Consider the following 25,705-nt stretch of genomic DNA (forward strand, 5'->3'; position numbering starts at 1 on the left):
TCATTCAAGGCACAGTTGCATTACCATTTAAGTGATTTTATGCCATAAATAAAGTATAACAGTGACGTGTACACCCCTCTCCTGCATTACGTTTCTGTTACTTAACGTGGGTGTTTTTAAGATTATATTTGATGGTGTGGACCTCCTTGATTTATCAGGGGTATCTGATCAAGGGCACAATTTTGCTGCTGAGGATGCTGGTTAAGAAAACGTTGGCTGTACAGAAAACCCATCTGGTTCACACACGTACCACGGTGGGGGGGGGGGGGAACAAAATCTGTAATCATTGTCCGGACCCATACGAAACGTAGCGAGGAGACAGTAAGGACAGCCGATGTTGGCAGTCAGAGTTGGTAGGTGTGAAGGTGGAAGAGCACAGCGGGTCAGGACAAAAAGAGTTTCCCCCTGAAAGGCTGACTTTCCTCCCGCTTCATATCTATCGACCCATGAGAAATGTGGTTAGAGGCAGACAGCATGGAAACAGCCCCTTTGGTCCTAAGCGTCCAGGCCGACCAGATATCCTACGTTACTCTAGCGCCATTTTAATCCAGATGCCTTTTAGTTGTTGTAATTGTAACAGCCTGTTGCACCTCATTCCACACACAAACCAACCCCTGAAAAAGTTGCCCCTTTAAGGTCCCTTTTTAAATTTTTCCCCCCCCCCCCCGCCTCAACACCCTCCAGTTCTGGGCTTCCCCTCCCACCCAGTGGGAAAATGACCTTGACTATTAACTCAACCCCCATACCTCTCACGATTTTTTATAAACCTCTATAAGGTCACCCCTCAGCCTTATAGAAATTTGAGGAGACCTGGTTGCTTCTTAATGTCCTCTGGGCAACTAAGGATGAGTAATAGGTGCTGGCTGTGTTGTTAGGCCTGATCAAAATTAATGCAAGAAAGTATGAGCATTTTTAACAGGAAGCAAATTTATTCACTTATCCTACTTTATATATAGACATAGGCAATCTTGTGAGTAAATCCGTTCACTCAAAATACGTAATATACACATCCAGAGGAACCTCGATTATCCGGTATTCAATTAACCGAATTTCGGGTGATTCAAACAAGATCCGCAAAGTCCCGCCGCGTGGCTAACGATTGTATCCAGCATTTGATTAACGGAGCAAAATTCTCTCTGCCCATGTCCTTCAGATAATCGCTTATCCTCTGTATGCACAAACAGCTGAGTCTTTTACTGCGTCCTTTGAGGATGTTGACAGAAGGGGGCGTTCAAATCTCTGAATCCACAGTAGTCCAGCTTGATGGCGAAAAGGTTACGTGCTGAATCCCATTTTGTAATGACTTCAGGACTTTTCAAGCCCTCCAAAGTAGGTGAGGTGACAAGGCCAGGTAGCCCCCCCGTGTAGACCGCACAAGTGGACAGACCTCTCCAAGGTCAGACAGATTCCAGGCTGGAATTGAACCCGGGTCCCTGGCGCTGTCAGGCAGCCCTGCTAACCACCTTGCCACCCTGACGGTATTTTTTTTGTTTAGCCAACACGACACAGGCCTGAGCAATAACTCTCACGCTCCACAAGTGAATTTAAAATAACAGCAATCCGACCACTGCAGTGACTTGAGTGAACTCGCTTGAGTTGTGGATTTTACCAACAGTGAAATTTCCAGTTCCTGGTGAGCTGGCTGATGTCTCAGCAGGTGGGATGACTGCGCGAATCCCCCTCCCCACCCTCTCAGCAGCTGAACCCACACGCACCCCCTCCAGTGCAAATTCACTGAAGTCCAGTGAGGCAAGATGACGGCCTGAACCCATTCCCGCGTGGTCTTTAATCAGCATGCACCGGGCAATGGGACATCAGTCCACTCCAAAGCTCCCAGAACCTCTTGCATTCTGGACATTTAAACCATCTCTTCTCCCCACTGTGAGAGAGTGGATAATGAGAGGACTGGTAGCTTAGGCTGAGGTTCTGGATGTAGGTTTGCTCGCTGAGCTGGAAGGTTCATTTTCGGACGTTTCGTCGCCATATTAGGTAACGCGTTTGGCCGGAGGCTCACTGAAGAGGTGACCTAGTATGGTGACAAAACTTCCTCAAAACGAACCTTCTGGCTCAGCGAGCAAACCTACATCCAGGAGGTGATAACGTGAACCGTGTCTCAGTCTGACCGCATTGATGAAACGTCAGTTCCAAAGACGGGTCCCTGGACCTGAAACGTTCTCTCTGCTTTCCCTCCCCCACGGACACCGCTGAGCTTCAGATTTCCAGTGTCCCCAAGTTCTTTCTTTTCCCCCTTGAAACGCAGGTATTAAGGAGCGGGAGTCGGGAAATCAACCCGCTTGCCCATTGAATGTTATTGCGCGGGGTCTTATCCTGGTCTCCTTTCCACTTTCATGGCCTGCTTTTTGTCAGAAACATATCTTAGAATTCCGAGAGTGTGGAAACTGGCCCTTTGGCGCAGCAGGTGCACAGCGACCCTCCTAACGGTAACCCATCCAGACTCATTTCCCTGTTCCTCTACGTTTCCCGCTGAGTAATGCACTTGTCTACACTATGGGTAATTTAGCATGGCCAATCCACCCTAACCTGCACATCCCTGGGCACTATGGATAATTTAGCACGGCCAATCCACCCTAACCTGCACATCCCTGGGCACTATGGGTAATGTAGCACGGCCAATCCACCCTAACCTGCACATCCCTGGGCACTATGGGTAATGTAGCACGGCCAATCCACCCTAACCTGCACATCCCTGGGCACTATGGGTAATTTAGCACGGCCAATCCCCCCCTAACCTGCACATCCCTGGGCACTATGGGTAATGTAGCACGGCCAATCCACCCTAACCTGCACATCCCTGGGCACTGTGGGTAATGCAGCATGCACATCTTTGGACTGTAGGAGGAAACCCACGCAGACACGGGGGGGGGGGGAGAATGTGCAAACTCCACCCAGACAGTCGCCAGAGGCTGGAATCGAACCCAGGTGCTGTGAGGCAGCAGCGCTAACCCACTGTGTCGCCCCAAAGGAGTTAGAGGGATTATATGGGCCAAGTGCTGGGAATGGACGGGTTGGACGACTTAACGTCAGGGGAAGGGGGGGGGGGGGGGGGGGGCGGTGCAGAGGGACCAGTCCAGCAGAAAGAAGCCCATTTGCTGTCAGAGTGCTGGTTCGGTCCTGGGGAGGAACAGCAGAGTTCGATACCCCTTCCCCCCCCCCCGGTTAAATCAGTTGTGAACACGCTGGTGAGCTGACAGGTGGGAAGCGTCGCCGAATCGCTTCCCGCACGCGGGGCAGGGGAACGGCCGCTCCCTGGCGTGGAGCCGCCGGTGGACCTGCAAGTGGGAGGAGCGCACGAAGGCCTTCCCGCAGTCCGGGCAGGCGAAGGGCCGCTCCCCGGTGTGGATGCGCTGGTGGGTCAGGAGGTGGGAGGACTGGGTGAAGGTCCTGCCGCACTCGGGGCAGCCGAAGGGCCGCTCGCCAGTGTGCGCCCGCCGGTGGGCCAGCAGGCTGGCCGAGTCGCTGCAGCCCTTGCCGCAGTCCGGGCAGGCGAGGGGCCACTCCCCGGTGTGCACCCGCCGGTGCTTCCGCAGGCTGGCGGAGTGGCGGAAGCCCTCCCGGCACTCGGGGCAGGCGAAGGGCCGCTCGCCGGTGTGGATGCGCCGGTGGGCCAGCAGGCTGGCCGAGTCGCTGAAGCCCTTGCCGCAGTCCGGGCAGGCGAGGGGCCACTCCCCGGTGTGCACCCGCCGGTGCTTCTGCAGGCTGGACAACTGGCGGAAGTCCTTCCCGCAGTGGCAGGCGAACGGCCGCTCCCCGGTGTGGCCGCGCCGGTGGACCTCCAGCTTGGAGGGCGACCGAAAGCCCTTCCCGCAGTCGCCGCACTTCCACGGTTTCTCCATGGGGCGGGGTGGTCGAGGAGAGGACTGGAGAACGCGTCCTGTCACGGGTGACCCGGACAGGCGTTTCTGCTACGCTGCGATGGTTGCAAAGTGCGCAAGGCCGAGATTGATAGATTCTTTTTGTCTAGAGGAATTAAGGGCTACGGGGAGAACGCTGATAAGTGGAGCTGAAATGCGCATCAGCCATGATTGAATGACGGAGTGGACTCGATGGGCCGAATGGCCTTACTTCCACTCCTATGTCTTATGGTCTTATAATAACCACAACACTTAAAAAGTAGCGGGGGGTGGGTGGAATCGCATACTAGGGAAACACAGGGGCAAAAGTTCGCTTTTCACAAGCAGCGTTCACCTACTCGTCCATGGCATCACAGCCAATTCCGCGTTGACAAAATAGCAGAAAGGACTGTGCAGTGTCCCACAGAACAGTCAAAGTTCTCTCTTCACTCAGTGAGCTGGAGCACTGTCAACAGGATGTGTCCTGGGCCCTCCGTGCCTCTCTCAGGCAAACCCAGGGGTTTCAAACCTTCAGGCAATTATTTCGCCTCAATTCAAAAGCCAACGATCGTCACGCTCCAGGGAGTCGAGTGACACTCTCTCTCTCTCGGATCTTGACGTGATATTAGGTGCATGGACTCTTCAATCTCCTGCAAAAAGGAGCAAAGAGAAGGAATTACCGTCGGTGTGGGGTAGAAATTCGGAAGACAATTCCTTTCCTCTGTTGTTTCCCCCCAAAACATGTACATCTCCGCCCCGCACTCCTGTCCCTCCTTTCTCCTGGAAATCCCATACCAATCCCCGTCCATGACACAGACACCTCAAAAGTCTTGGTGCAAGGGTGCGGGTAGATTCACATGTGAAACTAAAGAGCACGGAAGGTTAGTTTGAAGGTTACACATTCCCGAAGGTGTTGCCGTTTCTCATAATGGGGTCGAGGGGTCAGGAGGGTGATGGCTGTGGATGGCCAACGATTCCTAAATGAAACTGGGTCAGCGCTCGAGAGGAATTAACTGGCAGGGATATGAGCCTGACTGGATTGTGCTGCGAAATATCAGCTCGGAGGCTGTGGTCCCTCACTCAAGCCAACGTTCCATCCGTTGACTCCACCGATCCTTCTCGCTGCCTCGGAAAGACAGCCAACGCTCCCACCATTTCGTACAACCACGTTCTTCGGGCAGGAGATCTCAAAGCGTAAACACGCATACCGACAGATTCAAGAACAGCTTCCTCCCCGCTGTTTTCTTTTTAAAAGATTAGATTCCCTACGGGTGTGGAAACAGGCCCTTCGGCCCAACAAGTCCACAACCACCCTCCGAGGAGCGACTCACCCAGACCCATTCCCCTACATTCACCCCTGACTAATGCACCTAACACGACGAGCAATTTAGCACAGCCAATTCACCCGACCGGCACACCTTTGGACTGTGGGAGGAAACCCTCGCGGACACGGGGAGAATGTGCAAACTCCACACAAACTCTGTTGTTAAGATTTCTGAATGGACCCCTCCAATTTTAAACTGGAATGTCGATCTGGCTCTTGGTGCACGTTCCTTAGAATTCTTAGAATCCCTACAGTGTGGGAAACAGGCCCTTCAGCCCACACTGACCTTCCGAAGAGTATCCCACCCAAACACATTCCCCATTACTCTACATTTACCCCTACCTAACATACACATCCCTGAACACTATGGGCAATTTGGCACGGCCAATGCACCTCACCTGCACATCTAGGGATTGTGGGAGGAAACCGGAGCACCCAGAGGAAACCCACGCGTACACTGGGAGAATGTGCAAACTCCACACAGGTTGAAATCGAACCTGTGTCCCTGGCACTGTGAGGCAGCAGTGCTAACCACCGAGCCACTATAATGTTGTATTCCTCCTTCTGTTTCCATTACTCTGATGCACTTTGTATGGTACGATCATACAAAGCAATGCAAAGCAAAACCTTTCACTCTACTTAGGTACACGTGACAAATCAAAGAAAATGGCCTCTCTCTCTTTCAAGTCCCACTTGTCCATGGTTCACAGGATAAATTCAATTGTTGACGTTGTACAGGACATTAGTGAGGCCTCTTCTGTAGTACTGAATGCAGTTCTGGTTGCTCAGTTATAGGAAGAATTAAGCTGGAGGGGGTTAGGAAGAGATTTACCAGGATATTACCACGTATGGAAGGTTTGAGTTATGAAGCTAGGCTGGGATGTTTTTCACTGGAGCATGGGAGGTTGAGAGGCGACCTTCTAGAGGTTTATAAAATCGTAAGGTGTATACAGTACATAAGATTGACAGTAGGTGTATTTTCTCTGGGAATTTCAAGTCGAGGGGGTGTATTTTTAAATCCCTTGCCTCTCATTTTAAAAGGACAGATTTTTACAGAGGGTGGCTCGTGTGTGAAATGAACTTCCTAAGGGAGTGGTGAATGCTGGTAGAGTTGCAATATTTAAACGACACTTAGATAAGTACATGAACAGTAAAAGTTTGGAGGGATATGGGCCAGTAGCAGGCAGGTGGGACTAGGTTAGTTTGGAATCATGTCTAGTATGGATTGGGCGGACTGAAGGGTTTTTTTTCTGGTACTGAATGTTCAGAATATAGCCAAATGTAGGTATTATCTCTATAATGCAAAGTTTGTGAAGGTTTGCAGCTGAGGTTGAGATTTAGGGTGTAGGTTTGCTCGCTGGGCTGTAGGTTTGATATCCCAGACGTTTCATTACCTGGCTAGGTAACATCATCAGTGGCGACCCGCCCCCCCCCTCCGAAAACGAACAGGAAATGACATCACCACAATCCCCAGGAACCCCATCCAGGACAAGCATATAAATAGAAAGCAGGAGACAACAGCTTCACTTTACACTGTCTGCGTGGAGTTTGCACATTCTCATGGTGTGCGCGTGGATTCCCTCCGGTTTCCTCCCACAGTCCAAAGATGTGCAGGTCAGGTGAATTGGCCGTGCTAAGTTGCCCGCAGTGTTAAGTGCATTAGTCAGAGGGAAATGGGTCTGGGTGAGTTACTGTTCAGAGGGTCGGTGCAGACTTGTTGGGCCAAAGGGCCTGTATCCATATTGTAGGGAGTCTAATGTAATCTCAGTAACAGTGACGTGACTCGTCTATTTGGTTTTGCAAAAATCCATCTAGTTTCCTAATAACGTTTCGAGAAAGAAATTCACCATCCTTCTCTGACCTAGCCAAGGTGTGATCCCTGAATCACAATAATGTAGTTGATTCCTAACTGCTCTCTGCAATGGCCAGGCAGCTCACTCTGATTCAGGACATTTGGGATTTTTGGTCTTCCCAGTAATGCTCAAAACCCAAAGGATTACAAAAATATAAAATCCATCAACCAGATTTCTTTAATCATCATAAAATTGACTGTAAATCTTACTTCATGGAGGTGCAGAACTGATCAACACAGTTTGAGTATTGCTAAAAAGGACTCGTTTTGTCAAAGCCGTTCATCTTGTTTGAAACAGGGAAGTGTAAATATTTCCCTCTTGAAAAAAGACAAACACATACCTGTCGAAGTGAGAAGCCTAATCTTCTTTCAATCATCTTTTGGATTAAAAATAAGCACTTTTGATTAATAGTGGGTACTTTTGAAAGATAACGGAGGGTGTCATGTTCAGGTAGTGTCGGTATAGTGTGCTGGCATCTGTTGCCAGATCACCAAATGTCGAGTCGTGTCTGGAGTTCTGGCAGACTCTGCTGGTTCCAGAAACACAACGTCAATCAATCTTCCAGACACTCTTCAGGTGTACACTTAGGATTCAGAACAACGGTGTTCAGAAATGGAGAGGCTGAACAGGCTGGGGCTGTTTTCCCTGGAACGTCGGAGGCTGAGGGGTGACCTTATAGAGGATTATAAAATTTTAGGGGCATGGGTAGGGTAAATAGGCAAAGTCTTTTCCCTGGGGTCGGGGAGTCCAGAACTAGAGGGCATAGGTTTAGGGTGAGAAAGGAAAGATATAAAAGAGACCCAAGGGGCAACGTTTTCACACAGAGGGTGGTATGGGTATGGAATGAGCTGCCAGAGGAAGTGGTGGAGGCTGGTACAATTGCAACATTTAAGAGGTATTTGGATGGGTATATGAATAGGAAGGGCTTGGAGGGATATGGCCCGGGTGCTGGCAGATTGAGTTGGGATATCTGGTCGGCATGGATGGGTTGGACCAAAGGGTCTGTTTCCGTGCTGTACATCTCTAGGACTCTAAGACAGATACGTTTTTAAACAGTAAAAGAATTAAGGGCTATGGAGAGACTTTAAATTGGGGCTTTCATTCCTCACCAGGCTTTTTCCCCAACTAATTCCTGAAGAAGGGCTCATGCCCGAAACATCGATTCTCCTGCTCCTTGGATGCTGCCTGACCTGCTGCGCTTTTCCAGCAACACATTTTCAGCTCTGATCTCTAGCATCTGCAGTCTTCACTTTCACCTTTTTCCCAACTAACCCAGAACAATCTCCAACCGCCTGTTGAATGCTGTTCAAACAGATGAAATCTCTGTTACTCGTAAATTCAGTACTGTTTTTTTTCAAATCGAGTCCAAGCAATCAGATTAAATCATGCGATTCAGAGGCAATGATTTTTTTTAGGAAAAGACTCTATATCTGAAAGATCCTTTCAGCTACCCCTTCAAACAGGTCCAGGTACCCACAAAACACATTCCTTTAAAACTCTTACAAGAAGGTCTGGAATTCCTCACAATAACAACTTCACATACAGAATAGAGTCATAGAGACGTACAGCACGGAGGCAGACCCTTCGGTCCAACTTGCCCGTGCCGACCCCGATATCCCAAATGAATCTCGTCCCATTTGCCAGCACTTGGCCCACATCTATCTAAACCCTTCGTATCCATAAACCCATCCAGATGCCTTTTAAATGCTGCAATTGTACCAGCCTCCACCACTTCCTCTGGCAGCTCATTCCATACACGCCCCACCATCTGCGTGAGAAAGTTGCCCCTTCGGTTCCTTTTAAATTTCTCCCCTCTCACCATAAACCCAAACCCTCTAGTTCTGGACTCCCCCACCTCAGGGAAGATACCTTGTCTATTTACCCAATCCCTCATGATCTTTTAAATCTCTATGAGGTCACCCCTCAGCCTCTGACACTCCAGCGAAAACAGCCCCAGCCTATTCAGCCTCTCTCTATAGCTCAAACCCTCCAACCCTGAACAACATCCTTGTAAATCTTTCCCGAGTCCTTTAGAGTTTCACAACATCGCTCTGACAGGAGGGAGACCAGAATTGCACACAATATTCTAAAAGTGGTCGAACAAATGTCCTGCACAGCTGCAACATGACCTCCCAACTCCTATACTCAGTGCTCTGACCAATAAAGGAAAGCAGACCAAATGCCTTCTTCTCTATCCTGTCTACCTGTAAGTGTACTTTCACGGAAATATGAACCTGCACTCCAAGGTCTCTTTGTTCAGTAACAGTCCCCAGGACTTTACCATCAAATGTATAAGTCCTGCCCTGATTTGCCCTTCCAAAATGCAGCACCTCACATTTATCTAAATTAAACTCCACTGGGCACTCCTCGGCCTATTGGCCCTTCTGATCAAGATGCTGTTGTACTCGGAGGTAACCTTCTTTGCTGTCCATTGAATCTCCAATTTTGGTGTCATCTGCAAACGTATTAACTGTACCTCCTATGTTCACATCCAAATCATTTACATAAATGACAAAAAGCAGTGGACCCAGCACCGATCCTTGTGGCACACAACTGGTCACAGGCCTCAGAGTCTGAAAAACAACCCTCCACCACCACCCTCTGTCTTCTACCTTTGAGCCAGTTCTGTATCCACATGGTTAGTTCTCCCTGTATTCCATGTGATCTAACCTTGCTAACCATTCTCCCATGAGGAATCTTGTCGAACACCTTACTGAAATCCATATAGATCATGTCCAACGCTCTGCCCTCATCAATCCTCTTCTTTGCTTCTTCAAAAAACTCACTCCAGCTAGTGAGACATGATTTCCCATGCACAAAGCCATGTTGATTATTCTTAATCAGTCTTTGCAAGTCATCACATGATATTTGGATATAAGACAAGACATCATAATAGATGTACTTGGGATACTACCACTAATGTAAAATGTAACAACATCAACACAGCTCTGTCCTATGTCACTAATACTGTCCTCTTCAACTTCCTGCAGGACCACCCCATCCCCCACCTAAAATTGTGTTAAGCTGAGAGAACAAAGGGCATGGGATGTATTTAACAGCCAGGCACACACCGGCACCACTCCCCACCTCTTCCTCCGCTACATTGATGACTGCATTGGCGCCACCTCGTGCTCCCGCGAGGAGGTTGAGCAATTCATCAACTTCACCAACACATTCCACCCTGACCTTAAATTTACCTGGACCATCTCTGACACCTCGCTCCCCTTCCTGGACCTCTCCATCTCCATTAATAACGACCGACTTGACACTGACTTTTTTTACAAACCCACCGATTCCCACAGCTACCTAGATTACACCTCTTCCCACCCTACCTCTTGCAAAAATGCCATCCCGTATTCCCAATTCCTCCGCCTCTGCCGGATCTGCTCCCAGGAGGACCAGTTCCACCACAGAACACACCAGGTGGCCTCCTTCTTTAGAGACCGCAATTTCCCTTCCCACGTCGTTAAAGGTGCCCTCCAACGCATCTCGTCTACATCCCGCACCTCCGCACTCAGACCCCACACCTCCAACCGTAACAAGGACAGAACGCCCCTGGTGCTCACCTTCCACCCTACCAACCTTCGCATCAACCAAATCATCCGCCAACATTTCCGCCACCTTCTAACAGACCCCACCACCAGGGATATATTTCCCACCCCACCCCTTTCCCATCCCGACTACCTGGTCAGGTCCACGCCCCCCTACAACCCATCCTCCCATTCTGGCACTTTCCCTTGCCACCGCAGGAACTGTAAAACCTGCGCCCACACCTCCTCCCTCACCTCTATCCAAGGCCCTAAAGGAGCCTTCCACATCCAAAGTTTTATTTGCACATCCACTAATATCATTTATTGTATCCGTTGCTCCTGATGCAGTCTGCTCTACACTGGGGAGACTGGGCGCATCCTAGCAGAGCGCTTTAGGGAACATCTCCGGGACACCCGCACCAATCAACCACACCGCCCCGTGGCCCAACATTTCAACTCCCCCTCCCACTCTGCTGAGGACATGGAGGTCCTGGGCCTCCTTCACCGCTGCTCCCTCACCACCAGACGCCTGGAGGAAGAACGCCTCATCTTCCGCCTCGGAACACTTCAACCCCAGGGCATCAATGTGGACTTCAACAGCTTCCTCATTTCCCCTTCCCCCACCTCATCCTAGTTTCAAACTTCCAGCTCAGTTACTGTCTCCTTGACTTGTCCGGACTTGTCCGACCTGCCTATCTTCTTTTCCACCTATCCACTCCACCCTCCTCCCTGACCTATCACCTTCATCCCCTCCCCCCACTCACCCATTGTACTCTATGCTACTCTCTCCCCACCCCCTACCCTCCTCTAGCTTATCTCTCCACGCTTCAGGCTCACTGCCTTTATCCCTGATGAAGGGCTTTTGCCCGAGACGTCGATTTCGAAGGTCCTTGGATGCTGCCTGAACTGCTGTGCTCTTCCAGCACCACTAATCCAGAATCTGGTTTCCAGCCTCTGCAGTCATTGTTTTTACCTCACAGACATACCTGAATCTAGATTCACTTCAGTTGCTGCAAGTGAACAGTATTCCCTCATTCTCCTCCCCAGGATGAGAAAGGCTCGGACATTGCCTTGCTCCCACACATTACAGACAGGAGGGACTTCCACTCTGCACCTCAATGGACCACTTCCGCATCGTGACGTCCAACATGAGGGGGGGGGCGGAGCCGTCCCGAAACGACCAATAGGGATCGCGAGGCTCGTCGGTGACGTCCTCGGGCTGCAGGCTCGGCGCGCGATCCCCGGAGCCCCGCCCCCTCCAGGGGCAATGGTTTCCAGGGCAACCGGCTCGGGATCGGGCGAGAGAGCATCCCCCCGACAATCGGCGTCTGTTGCACTGCGCCTGCTCAGGACGGCGGAGGGGCGCGTGGGTCCCGCCACTGCGCCTGCTCCGGACAGTGTGTTCCACCACTCCCCCCGGGCCCTCTCTCTGGACAGTGGGCCCGCACTGCGCCTGCGTTGAAAGCTAGCTGAGGGGCTTGGGGCAATGTCCTGTCAATTTCCTCCAAGTCCAGCAGTTTGCTTCCAGTCAAATGAATATGATTGTTGACCTTCAATTGAAGGAAGGGTTGAGGTTTGTCTGGGGAGAGAGGAAGACCATGGAGTAATTTGAAAACAAGGATTAGGTATTTTTGAAAAATTAAACTGCATAAATTCATGTAAAACTCTGTTATCTCACTCTTTAGATTGGAATCAAATCTAAACATCATGGCATAGACAGAGAACACAGGGGGCTAACACCTTCAACATATTGTCTCACTAACACCAGTTGTTACAGCTAACCTGAGAATACGACTTCTAAATAAAAAGTTTTGTGATTTACACATGAAAGAAGTTAAACTATCATGGTATTCGAACAGATGAAAGACTCAACAGACAATCAAGGTATTTTTCAATGTATAAGTTCAGTCACATCACACTGTAAATTTTTGCTGTAAATTCTCTGCCTTAGAATTGTGTCCTCCACAACCACCTGATGAAGGAGCGTCGCTCCGAAAGCTAGTGTGCTTCCAATTAAACCTGTTGGACTATAGCCTGGTGTTGTGTGATTTTTAACTTTGTACACCCCCAGTCCAACACTGGCTCCTCCAAATCATTTTAAAAATGAAAACATTGTTAGAATTGGTGGTAATGGGGATGGAGTTTAAAGCGGGACTGGGGACAGGCTTCAGGTTCCCCAGCATTTTAATGCAGGAGGTTTCTACTGTTGTGGCACTGAACATGGATGGCCTGGATGGGAATTTGGACATGGTGTTCACATATATCTCCTACCTCAATCCTGCAAGGGAGAATTTTTCCTAGATTGTACAACTGATCCAGGACTTTGAAAAAGAACAAAGAACATTACAGCGCAGGAACAGACCCTTTGGCCCTCCAGGCCTGCACCGATTGTGCCTCACTGCTGCCTCACAGCGCCTGAGACCCGGGTTCAATTCCCGCCTCAGGCGACTGACTGTGTGGAGTTTGCACGTTCTCCCCGTGTCTGCGTGGGTTTCCTCCGGGTGCTCCGGTTTCCTCCCACAGTTCAAAGATGTGCAGGCCAGGTGAATTGGCCATGCTAAATTGCCCATAGTGTTAGGTAAGGGGTAAATGTAGATGTAGGGGTATGGGTGGGTTACGCTTCGGCGGGGCGGTGTGGACTTGTTGGGCCGAAGGGCCTGTTTCCACACTGTAAATAATCTAATCTAATCTAATCTAATCTAAGGATCTGTGTCCCTTTGCTCCCTGCCCAGGGATACATTTTAAATGACACTATCGTTCCCGCCCCTACCACCTCCACTGGCAACGCATTCCAGGCACCCACCACCCTCAGCATGAAGAACTTTCCAAGTATATCTTCCCTAAACTTTTGCCCCCTCGTGACCCCTCATGATTGAGTCCTCTACTCTGAGAAAAAGTTTCTTGCTATCCACTCTGTGTACACCTCTCATGATTTTTTAGGCCTCAGTGAGGTCCCCCCCCCAACCTCCTTCTTTCCAATGAAATTAATCCTATTCTAATCAACCTCTCCTCATAGCTAGCACCCTCTATACCAGGCAACATCCTGGTGAACCTCCTCTGCACCGTCTCCAAATCATCCATATCCTTGTGGGAATGTGATGAGCAGAGCTATACACAGTATTCTAAATGTGGCCGAACCATGTCTTATACACCTGCAACATGACCTGCAACTCTTGTACTCAATACCCCATCCAATGAAGGAAAGCATACTGTATTCTTTCTTGAATGCTGTACTGACCTACGTTGCCACCTTCAGGGAACAATGGACCTGAACACTCAGATCTCTCTGGACATCAATTTTCCCCAGGACCTTTCCATTTACTGTATAATTCACTCTTGGATTTTCCAAAATGCATCAGGTCGGATTTGTCCTGATTGAAATCCATCTGCCATTTCTCTGCCCAACTCTCTAATGTATCGATATTCTGCTGTATAGCATGCTGGCCTTCATAACAAGAGGGATTGAGTATAGAAGCAAAGATGTTCTTCTGCAGCTGTACAGGGCCCTGGTGAGACCACACCTGGAGTATTGTGTGCAGTTCTGGTCTCCAAATTTGAGGAAAGACATTCTGGCTATTGAGAGAGTGCAGCGTAGGTTCACAAGGTCAATTCCTAGAATGGCAGGACTAACCTAAGCTGAAAGACTGGAGCGACTGGGCTTGTATACCCTTGAGTTTAGAAGACTGAGAGGGGATCTGATTGAGACATATAAGATAATTAAAGGATTGGACACTCTGGAGGCAGGAAACATATTTCCGCTGATGGGTGAGTGCCGAACCAGTGGACACAGCTTAAAAATACGGGGTAGACCATTTAGGACAGAGATGAGGAGAAACTTATTCACCCAGAGAGTGGTGGCTGTGTGGAATGCTCTGCCTCACAGGGCAGTGGAGGCCCAGTCTCTGGATTCATTTCAGAAAGAGTTGGATAGAGCTCTGAAGGATTGTGGAATCAAGGGTTATGGAGATAAGGCAGGAACAGGAAACTGATTAAGGATGATCAGCCATGATCATGTTGAATGGTGGTGCAGGCTCGAAGGGCAGAATGGCCTACTCCTGCACGTTTTGTCTATTGTCTATTGTATTCTCTGACAGTCCCCTTCACTATCTGCTACTCCACCAATCTTAGTGCCACCTGCAAACTTGCTAATGAGGCAACCTACACCTTCCTCCAAATCATTTATGTATACCACAAACAACAGTGGTCCCAGCATGAATCCCTGTAGGACACCACTGGTCACAGGTCTCCATTTTGAGAAGCTCCCTTCCACTCTTACCCTCTGTCTCCTGTTGCCCAACCTGTTCTCCATCCATCTAGTTAGTAAACCCTGGACCCCATGTGACTTCAGCTTCTTCATCAGCCTACCATGGGGAACCTTATCAAATGCCTTACTGAAGTCCATGTATATCACATCTACATTCCTTCCCTCATCAATCAACCTTGTCACCCCTTCAAAGAATTCTATTAGGTTTGTAAGACATGATCTTTCCTGCACAAAACCATGTAGCTTATCACTGATAAGCCCATTTTCTTCCAAAATGGGTATATATTCTATCTTTTAGTATCTTTTCCAGTAGCTTCCCTATCACTGACATCAGGATCACAGGTCTGTTTTACCTGGATTATCCCTGCTACCCCTTAAACAAGGGTATAAAATCCTTCTTGCACTTAACTCTTTCACCCAACTAGTTCACTAATATCCTTCAGGATGGGGAGTCTTCCACCTCATCTGGACCCCGGTATGTAAAGTTTGAGTTGTAAAGAAAGGCTGTTTTGGCTGGGACTTTTTCACTGGAGCGCAGGAGGCTGAGATGTAACCTTATAAAAGTGTATAAAATAATGAGTTCAGATAGAGTTAACGGTAGCTGCCTTTTCCTTACAGTAGGGGAATTTCAAGTCAAAGGGGCATATTTTTAAGGAGAGGAGAGGGGTTTATGAAATACATAAGGGGTAACTTTTTTTTAACAGAGGGTGGTTCATGTATGAACTGAGCTTCCTGAGGAAGTGGCGGGTGTGGGCATGGTTACAATGTTTAAAAGACATTTGGATATATACATGAATAGGAAAGGGATATGGGCCAGGAGCAGGCAGATGGGAGGAGTTTTGTTTGGGATTACGGTCGGCATGGACTGGTTGGACTGAGGTGTCTGTTTCTGTGCGGTCTGACTATTCAAAAGATGGATAAGTAAAATTTAATGTTTAGTGAATTATCTGTTTCCCCCCCGCCTCAATAAATTGTTGTGGCAATTTGTATTATGGTTGGATTATGCAGTTCCCAGAATAAAGTCCTGCTTCATGGATCATATATTTTTCCTCTTATTTCACACAGTCATCATTTACTGAAACATAATCATACAAGGCTGTAGATTTTCTTCGAGGAGAAAGTGAGGACTGCAGATGCTGGAGATCAGAGCTGAAAATGTGTTGCTGGAAAAGCGCAGCAGGTCAGGCAGCATCCAAGGAACAGGAGAATCGACGTTTCGGGCATAAGCCCTTCTTCAGGAATGAGGAAAGTGTGTCCAGCAGGCTAAGATAAAGGGGAGGGAGGAGGGACTTGGGGGAGGGGTGCTGGGAATGTGATAGGTGGAGGGAGGTCAAGGTGAGGGTGATAGGCCAGAGTGGGGGTGGGGGCGGAGAGTTCAGGAAGAAGATTGCAGGTTAGGAAGGAGTTTGAGGGATTTGACTGAGACAAGGTGGGGGGGGAGGGGAAATGAGGAAACTGGAGAAACCTGAGTTCATCCCTTGTGATTGCTGCCTAGGAAGCTCCCAAGCACTGAGGATGTCACTTAGATAGGGGACGAAACGTCTGCAACACAAATTCTCAGCTCGGCGAACAGAACCACAACAACGAGCACCCAAGCTCCAAATCTTCTCCCAATCTTTGAACTTCAAAACTTGTGCTATACATGAGAGACGTTGACGTAGGAGATGTGGTCAGGTGCTCCAAATAGAAGACTTCCATTGTGAACTAAAGCTCATAAATTCAATGAAAAACATAAGTAACAGTATTTGCACTTGAGATCATTAGTAATTGAAGTGGTAAATGTTGATTAAGGCTACAGACATAACTGAAAAGCTCTCCATTTATTCAAGCATTCAGTTGGCATTGCTCTGTAAGGCTAGACGAACTTCATATCAAGGGAGCAGCAAACTTTTAAGTGCAGTTCAAGACAACTCAACTTTGGTGATACTCAAGACCACACCAAAACATGCTCCAGTCAAGGCGGGGCGGCGCATGCGCCCTGCTGCCCGCCGCCCCCTACAAAGATGGCTGCCGCGCCCAGCGGGGGCGTCGAGGAGGGTTACGCCCGTTGGCGCTCGCTCTGCGCCGACAGAGGGCCCGGGAGCCGCTTGCTCGGGGCCTGAAACCTCCGCTGCGGGCTCCGACAACCTCCTTCCCCCGCCTCTCCGTTACCTTCCGTCAGCCGTCCAGGCGCGGAGCGGAAATGCGCGAGTCTCCTGACCCGCAGTGGGCCGATCATGCGCATGCGCCGTTTGGAACCCCCTCACAGCGCATGTCCGTAACAGTCGATCTCTTTCCCCACCCCTTTTTTCTGAGCAGACGACGCCTGCGCAGAAGGGGGGGTGTGCTACATAATGGATAGTGTGTTCCATGATCTGGGCAATGTTGGGTCACTGCACCCACCCATGAGCTGGCAATATTATTGAATTTCAAAATGAGTTGCCATGGGGACAAGGTTTAAAACGATTGACTTAATTGGTGCAGACACCAAAAATCACAGCCCACCTTACATCATTCTGAAACAATGGATAGAGCTCTCAAGGAGAGTGGAATTAAGGGTTATGGGGGATAAGGCAGGAACAGGATACTGATTGAGGGTGATCAGCCATGATCATAATGAATGGTGGTGCAGGCTCGAAGGGCAGAATGGCCTCCTCCTGCACCCAATGTCTGTTGTCTATAAAAGCAGAAATTGCTGGAAAAACTCGGGAGATTAGATTACTTACAGTGTAGAAACAGGCCCTTCGGCCCAACAAGTCCACACCGCCCCGCCAAAGCGCAACCCACCCATACCCCTACATCTACCCCTTACCTAACACTACGGGCAATTTAGCATGGCCAATTCACCTGACCTGCACATCTTTGGACTGTGGGAGGTAACCCACGCAGACACGGGGAGAACGTGCAAACTCCACACAGTCAGTCGCCTGAGGCGGGAATTGAACCCTGAGGCCTCTGGCGCGGTGAGGCAGCAGTGCTAACCACTGTGCCACCCACGAGGTGTGGCAGCATCCCTGCAGAGAAACCAGGGTCAAAAATCACATGACAGCAGGTCATGGTCCAAGAGGTTTATTTGAAAACGTGATCTTTCACCTTTCAGCTCGTACTGATTCCTGGTCACAGGCTTCCAGTCTGAAAAATAATTTTCCTCCACCCCGCCCTCTGTCTCCTGCCATTAAGCCAATTTTGTATCCAATTGGTGATCTCTCCCTGAATCCCATGTGATCTAACTTTACTAATTAGTCTGCCATGCAGAACCTTGTCAAAGGCTTTACTTAAGTCCAAGTAAACAATGTGTACCACTCTGCCCTCATCGATCTTCTTGGTTTCTTCCTCAAAAAGCACAATCAAGTTGTGTCAGATATGAGGCCAAATTGACCTAAGCCCTTCGGCCCGCCCTTCATATTCCCTCCTTTTGGAAGTCAGGAGACTTGATACCAGGATTCCTAGTCTCTGAACTCCTCCTGTGTGTAGCCACTGCATTTTGTGGCTGGTCCAGTTTCTGGGGAATGATAACCACCCACCCCAACCCCCAGTCCCCTCCCTCCCTCCCTCCCAGGATAAAGACAAAATAAACAATCACATCATTGGATAATCAAGCAGTGATCTTGTTGGTGACAGGTGTCACTTGGCATTTGCGTGGCACAAATATTACATGCCACTGGTCAGCCCAAGTCTGGATATTATCCAGATCCTGTTACATTTGGACACAGACTGCTTCAGTATCTGAGGAGTAGTGAATGGCGCTGGACATTGTGCAATTATTGGCGAACATCCCCCACTTCTGACCTTCTGATGGAAGGAAGGGAATTGATGAAGCAGCTAAAGATGGTTGGGCATTGGACACAACCCTGAGGAACACCAGCCAGAGAGGCCCTGGAGCTGAGATGACTGACCTCTAACAATCACCGCCATCTTCCTTTGTGTTAAAGATACCTCTAATCAGGGGAGAGTTGGTCTCCTGATTCACCCTCATCTCACCTCTGGAGTTCACGTTTTTTTGTCCATGTTCGAACCAAGGCTGTAATAACGAAATAAGAATCCTGGGGGCAATCTATTTTCTCAGGCTTTTGAACAAATACATAAACATCGAATACTATGGCTGTGTATGTATCAATAACTTTATTGTTTCTCTTATTTCTGTTGCGAGACCTGGATCAGATGGGCTGAGGAGTGGCAGATGGAGTTTAATTTAGATAAATGTGAGGTGTTGCATTTTGGTAAGGCAAATCGGGGCAGGACTTATACACCTAATTATAAGGTCCTGTATAGTGTTGTTGAACAAAGAGACCTTGGAGCGCAGGTTCATATTTTCTTGAATGTGGAGTGACTGGTAGACAGGATAGTGAAGAAAGCATTTGGTACGCTTCCCTTTATTAGTCAGAACATTGAGCAGAGGAGATGGGAGGTCACGTTGCGGCTGTACAGGATATTGGCAAGGCCACTTTTGGAATAGTGCATTCAATTCTCGTCTCCCTGCTACATTATGAAACTTGGAAGGGTGCAGGAAAGATTTACAAGGATGTTGCCAGGATTGAAGGATTTGAACTTATAGGGAGAGGCTGGGGCTGTTTTCCCTGGAGCGTCGGAGGGTGACACCTTACAGAGGTTGAAAAAAAATCATTGGAGAGGCAAGGATAGGGTGAATAGGAAAGGTCTTTGTCCCTGGGGTGAGGGGAGGTCAAAAGTCGAGGGCATAGGTTTACAGTGAGAGGGGAAAGATTTGGAAGGGGGGCGTTTTTCACACAGAGAATGTATAGAATGAGCTGCCAGAGATGATGGTGGAAACTGGTACAAATACAACATTGAAAAGGCATCTGGATGGGCACATGAATAGGAAGGGTTTAGAGGGATGTAGGCCACATGCTGGCAAATGGGACTGGACTAATTTGGGAGATCTGGTCGGTCTGGACGAGTTGAACCAAAGGGTCTGTTTCCATGATATGCAACTTTACGGTTACTCTCTGGGTTGCAATGGTTGGCAGATGTCACGGAGGAAATTGTGGCTTGTTGCTTTATTCGCAGAAGGTATTCTCGATCTAAACACTGGGAAAGGACCGAACAGAGCTGAGATCAGAGGACTTGCTCTGTGGGAACAGAGTGTGGAAATCAACAGCTCCCAGATGACGGAGAAAACAAGAGGGGTCCTGAATCCTTGACAACACCAGAGCGTCAAGACCACCACGTTTCCACCGGGAATGCTAACTCGCTGTCCCGGGGACGGTGTGAGAGAGACCAATTGTCTCAGTGTTTGACGTGACCTGTGCAGATTCAGATGGTTCAGTGACAGCTTTTGTCATTGGTAAGTTCAGTGTGTTCTGGTCACCTTGCTACGGGAAGGATATTAATAAATTGGAGAGGGTTCAGAAAAGATTTACCAGGATGCCATTGGGACTGGAGGTTTTGAGGTATAAGGAGAGGCTGGGGCTTTTTTTTTTCACTGGAGTGGCGAGGGGTGATTTTATAGAGATTTATATGATCGTTGGGGGGGGGGGGGGGGGGGGGGGGGTATAGACAGCCTTTGCCCTACAGTGCAGGGACCTCAATACTAAGGGGCATAGTTTTAAGGTGTGAAATATTTAAAAGGGAACTGAGGGGCAACGTTTTCATGCAGTGTGGAATAAACTGCCAGAGGAAGTGATGGATGCAGGTGCAGTTACAACAGTGGAGTTGCAGGTAAATAGGATAGTGAAGGAGGTGTTTGGTATGCTTTCCTTTATTGGTCAGAGTATGGAGTACAGGAGTTGGGAGGTCATGTTGCGGCTGTACAGGACATTGGTTAGGGCCACTGTTGGAATATGGCGTGCAATTCTGGTCTCCTTCCTATCGGAAAGATGTTGTGAAACTTGAAAGGGTTCAGAAAAGATTTACAAGGATGTTGTCAGGGTTGGAGGGTTTGGGCTACAGGGAGAGACTGAACAGGCTGGGGCTGTTTTCCCTGGAGCGTCGGAGGCTGAGGTTTACAAAATTATGAGGGACATGGATAGGGTAAATAGACAAGGTCTTTTCCCCAGGGGTCGGGGAATCCAGAACTAGAGGGGCATAGGTTTGGGGTGAGTGGGGAAAGATATAAAAGGGACCTCAGGGGCAACTTTTTCATGCAGAGGGTGGTACGTGTATGGAATGAGCTGCCAGAGGATGTGGTGGAGGCTGGTACAATTCTAACATTTAAAAGGCATTTGGATGGGTATATGAATAGGAAGGGTTTGGAGGGATATGGGCCGGGTGCTGGCAGGTGGGACTAGATTGGGTTGGGATATCTGGTCGGCATGGACGGGTTGGACCGAAGGGTCTGTTTCCGTGCTGTACATCTCTATAACTCTATGACATTTGGACAGGTATGTGAATAGGAAGGGCTTAGAGGGATATGAGCCAAACACAGGCAAATGGGACTCGTTTCGTTTGGGGTTACGGATGAATTGGAGCAAAGGGTCTGTTCCCGTGCTGCACAACCCGAAATGGTAACTCGGCAATAACTGAGCTCACATAGTCTCCGTCTGCCCTCTGCAACATAAAACAGAACAAAGGAGGAATTGCAGAGTCACACAGAATGGAACCAGACCCTTCAGTCCAACTCATCCGTGCTGACCAAACTAAACTAGTGTCTGGCCCATGTGCCTCTCAACATTCCCCATCCACGTGCCTGTCAATTCGCACAGCTCAGAGAACTTGGGCAGCACAATGGCTCAGTAGATAGCACTGCAGCCTCACAGCACCAGGGACCCAGGTTCGATTCCAGTCTGTGTGGACTTTGCACATTCGCCGCCCCCCACCCCCCGATTTTGCAAGGGTTTCCTCCCACAATCCAAAGCTGTGCAGATTAGGGTAGACTGGTCATGTTAAGTTACCCATGGAGCCCAGGGATGTGTAGATTAGACGCCCTACAGTACGGGAACCGGCCCTTCGGCCCAACAAGTCCAGACCGACCCTCGGGGGAAAAGTAACCCATCCAGACCCGTTCCCCTAACCGATATTTACTCCTGACCGATGCACCTATCACTACGGGCAATTTAGCAAGGCCGATTCACCTGACCTGCACGTCTTCAGGGGAAACCAGAGCACCCGGAGGAAACCCATGCAGACACGGGGAGATATATGCAAACTACACACAGACAGTTGCTTAAGGCGGGAATCGAATCCGGATCCCTGGCGCCGTGAGGTGGCATTGCTAACCACTGAGGGTTGGGTGAATTGGTCATGCTAAATAGCCCATAGTGTTAGGTGCGTTAGTCAGGGGTAAACGTAGGGGAATGGGTGGGATACCCTTGTCAGAGGGTCGGCATGGACTTGTTGGGCCAAAGGGCCGTGCGTCTATACTGTAGGTATCCCATCAGAAATTGCTGAGGGTTTTACAGGTTGCACTGGTGTGTATCGTGTGTCAGACTTGGAGATGGTGCTCCTCCCAAGAGGGATGCGACCGGTGTTTCATTCTGACTGCTCAGACGTTAGCGTGTGCCAGCTCTCGCTTACCACGAGATCAAACAGAAACACCGTCACCAATGCAGGAGTTCAGTCACAGTCATTTCAGCGTTTCCAACTTCCTCCCCTTCGGATTTAACCTTATCCCCTCTTGGGACGTTTCTTGCTATCGGAGGCGTGGCCGATCTCAGAGTGGCAAAACCTCCCCCCCCCCCCCCCCCCCAATCGCCCTTTCCTTCCTTCCTGCCCTTTCAAATAGTCATTTACAGCCCCCTCCCAGTCCCAATCCCCTTCCCAGCAAGCTCAAACACGTTAATCTCTTATTTATGCCGTTGATCCATTTATTTTGCTCCGTGCGGCTTAGTCATGAGCTGTCATGTCCCCCATTTAGATTAATTAGATTAGATTCCCTACAGTGTGGAAACAGGCCCTTCGGCCCAACTCGTCCACACCCACCCCCCGAAGAGTAACCCACCCAGACCCATTTCCCTCTGACTAATGCACCTAACACGATGGGCAACTTTCCCTGGCCAATCCAGCTGACCTGCACATCTTTGGACTGTGGGAGGAAACTGGAGCACCCGGAGGAAACCCACGCAGACACGGGGAGAATTGGCTGCTTTTTTTTTTGATTATGGCTGAACCCCCTGCCCTTCTGTCCCAGCGCGACAGTTCGTTTTGACCCTTACTTCTGGATTCGAGCACAGTTGTGAAATGACGTCCACCTCATCAAAGTCTCAGAAACACCAATCAAATCACACCTCTTCAGAGTCGAAGCAGACCCTTCAGCCCAACCAGTCCATGGCGACCATGATCCCAAACTGAACGTGTCCCGCCTGCTTGGCCCACATCCTTCCAAACCTTTCTTGTTCACGTACTTATCCAAAATGTCTTTTAAATGTTGTAACTGTACCTGCATGCTTCACTCTCTCTGGGAAGTTCATTCCACAGCCGAACTAGTCTCTGTGGAAAGAGAAAGTTGCCCCTTGACATTTTTTAAAATCTTTCTCCTCTAGCCTTTATCCCTATGGTGTGGGAACAGGCCATTCAGCCCAAGCAGTCCACACCAACCTTCTGAAGAGAAACCCACACCCAACCCACTCACCTTCCCTGTTACTTTATATTTCCCCTGACTAATCCACCCTAACCAGCACATCCCTGGGCACTATGGGTAATTTAGCATGGCCAATCCACCCTAACCTGCACATCCCTGGGCACTATGGGTAATTTAGCACAGCTAATCCACCCTAACCTGCACATCCCTGGGCACTATGGGTAATTTAGGATGGCCAATCCACCCTTAGAAATCTTTGGACTGTGGGAGGAAACCGGAGCACCCGGAGGAATCCCACGCAGACACGGGGGAGAATGTGTAAACTCCACAGAGACTGTCGTCTGAGACTGGAACTGAACCTGGCACCCTGGTGCTGTGAGGCAGCGTTACTAACCGCTGCACCACCATGCCCACCCCAGGGAAAAGACACCTGCCGTTCACCTTACCTATACTCCTCATAATTTTATAAGCATCTCGAAAAAGGTCCCTCCTCAACCTCCTACGCTCCAGTGAAAAAAGTCCCAGTCTATCTGGCCTCTCCCTACAGCTCGAGCCCTCCACACCCAGCAACGTCCTGGCAACTCTCTTCCGAACCCTCTCCACCCCTTAACAATATCCTTCCTATAACAGAGCGGCCAGAATGGGAGACAGTACTCCCGCAGAGCCTCACCAACAACCTGTACAACCTTCATGTAATGTCCCAACTCCGATACTCAAAGGTCTGTGCAATGAAGGCAAGCGTGTTAAATGCCTGAACCACCCTGCGAACCTGTGATGCAAACTTCAAAGTATTATGTCCCTGATCCCCTCGGTTCCTCTGTTCTGCACGATCCAGGGCCCGACTGTTAAATATATTAATACTGTCCTTGTGTGTTTTCTCAAGTTCAATGCCTTTCTTAACGTCAGTAGTTAATCACGGATGGTGAGATCTCTCCTCGGGAATTCTGTGTAACCACAGTGAATATCTGTTTAAGTGTCTGCCATTGGCTTGTTTACCAATCTACCTCCCAGTCTAATATCCCACTCACTTCAACTCATTCAGCTTTGCCCTCACCTACCACCCCACCAACCTCCATGTCCAACGTATCATCTGTCGTCATTTCCACCACCTCCAAACGCACCCCACCACCAGGGATATATTTCCCTCCCCTCCCCTATCAGCGTTCCGAAAAGACCACTCCCTCCGTGACTCCCTCGTCAGGTCCACACCCCCCCCCAACCCAACCTCCACTCCCGGCACCTTCCCCTGCAACCGCAAGAAATGCAAAACTTGCGCCCACACCTCCCCCCTTACCTCCCTCCAAGGCCCCAAGGGATCCTTCCATATCTGCCACAAATTCACCTGCACCTCCACACATATCATTTATTGTATCCGCTGCACCCGATGTGGCCTCCTCTATATTGGGGAGACAGGCCGCCTACTTGCGGAACGTTTTAGGGGACACCCAGACCAACCAACCCAACCACCCAGTGGCTCAACACTTCAAACTCCCCCTCCCACTCCACCAAGGACATGCAGGTCCTTGGACTCCTCCATCGCCAGACCATAGCAACACGACAGTTGGAGGAAGAGTGCCTCATCTTCTGCCTAAGAACCTTCCAACCACAAGGGATGAACTCAGATTTCTCCAGTTTCCTCATTTCCCCTCCCCCCACCTTGTCTCAGTCAAATCCCTCGAACTCAGCACCACCTTCCTAACCTGCAATCTTCTCCCTGCCCTCTCCGCCCCCATCCTCACTCCGGCCTATCACCCTCACCTTAACCTCCCTCCACCTATTGCATTTCCACCGCCCCTCCCCCAAGTCCCTCCTCCCTACCTTTTATCTTAGCCTGCTGGACACACTCTCCTCATTCCTGAAGAAGGGCTGATGCCCGAAACGTCGATTCTCCTGCTCCTTGGATGCTGCCTGACCTGCTGCGCTTTTCCAGCAACACATTTTCAGCTCCTTCTTAAATTTAAAATTATTGTCTTGACGCCTTTGCTTCTACCTTTCAAACCGGAGGTAAAATTGACCCGCCTTCTGGTCACTACTGCCTGCCTTGCCTTTACTCCGGGACCATCCATTAACCCTACTGTACCACAAAGTCTCCTTCAGCCTTCGTTCCAATCGCTTCCAGAACATGTGGTTCTAGAAAACCACGTCCAGTGCAGTCGACAAGCTCCTTGTCGAGACACTGCGTACCGACCCGAATAAACTACCAATCTAGTTTCGGTGTAAGTAAAAACTCCCCCCACATTGCTGTCCCTTTTTGTTATGTACGGAACTTATTTTTTTTAAATCATTCCCAGCGCAGCGGGCTGGAGGCCCAGAGTGGAGTGGGCTAGAGTCCTGGATTGGAGCAGGCCAGGCTGGAGCGGATTGTCTGAAGACCTGGAGTGGAGCAGGCTGGAGACCTGGAGCTGGCTGACGGCCTGGTGCAGAGTGGAGC

At 49.5% G+C, this 25,705-nt stretch overlaps 1 protein-coding gene across 3 annotated transcripts in view; it reads right to left on the minus strand.

Moving 5' to 3' along the window:
- Positions 1 to 909: 909 nt before the first annotated feature.
- The window catches only part of LOC140460216 (uncharacterized), a 36,193-nt gene continuing 11,397 nt past the window's right edge, over positions 910 to 25,705 (minus strand). Inside the window, exons 1-3 of one of the 3 annotated variants that reach the window (XR_011953917.1) lie at positions 11,545 to 11,860; positions 2,751 to 4,501; positions 2,681 to 2,697 (exon numbers count right to left, since the gene is read on the minus strand). Coding sequence is in view for 2 of the 3 variants with exons in the window: in XM_072554636.1 (XP_072410737.1) it covers positions 3,183 to 3,854 (672 nt within the window). In the remaining variant the exon portion in view is untranslated. Of the gene's footprint in view, positions 4,502 to 11,544; positions 11,861 to 25,705 lie in introns of those variants that run through there. The other 2 variants (XM_072554636.1, XM_072554637.1) reach the window with 2 other exon arrangements.

The sequence above is a fragment of the Chiloscyllium punctatum genome, chromosome 36 (genome assembly GCF_047496795.1).
Source record: "Chiloscyllium punctatum isolate Juve2018m chromosome 36, sChiPun1.3, whole genome shotgun sequence".
Lineage (NCBI taxonomy): Eukaryota > Metazoa > Chordata > Chondrichthyes > Orectolobiformes > Hemiscylliidae > Chiloscyllium > Chiloscyllium punctatum.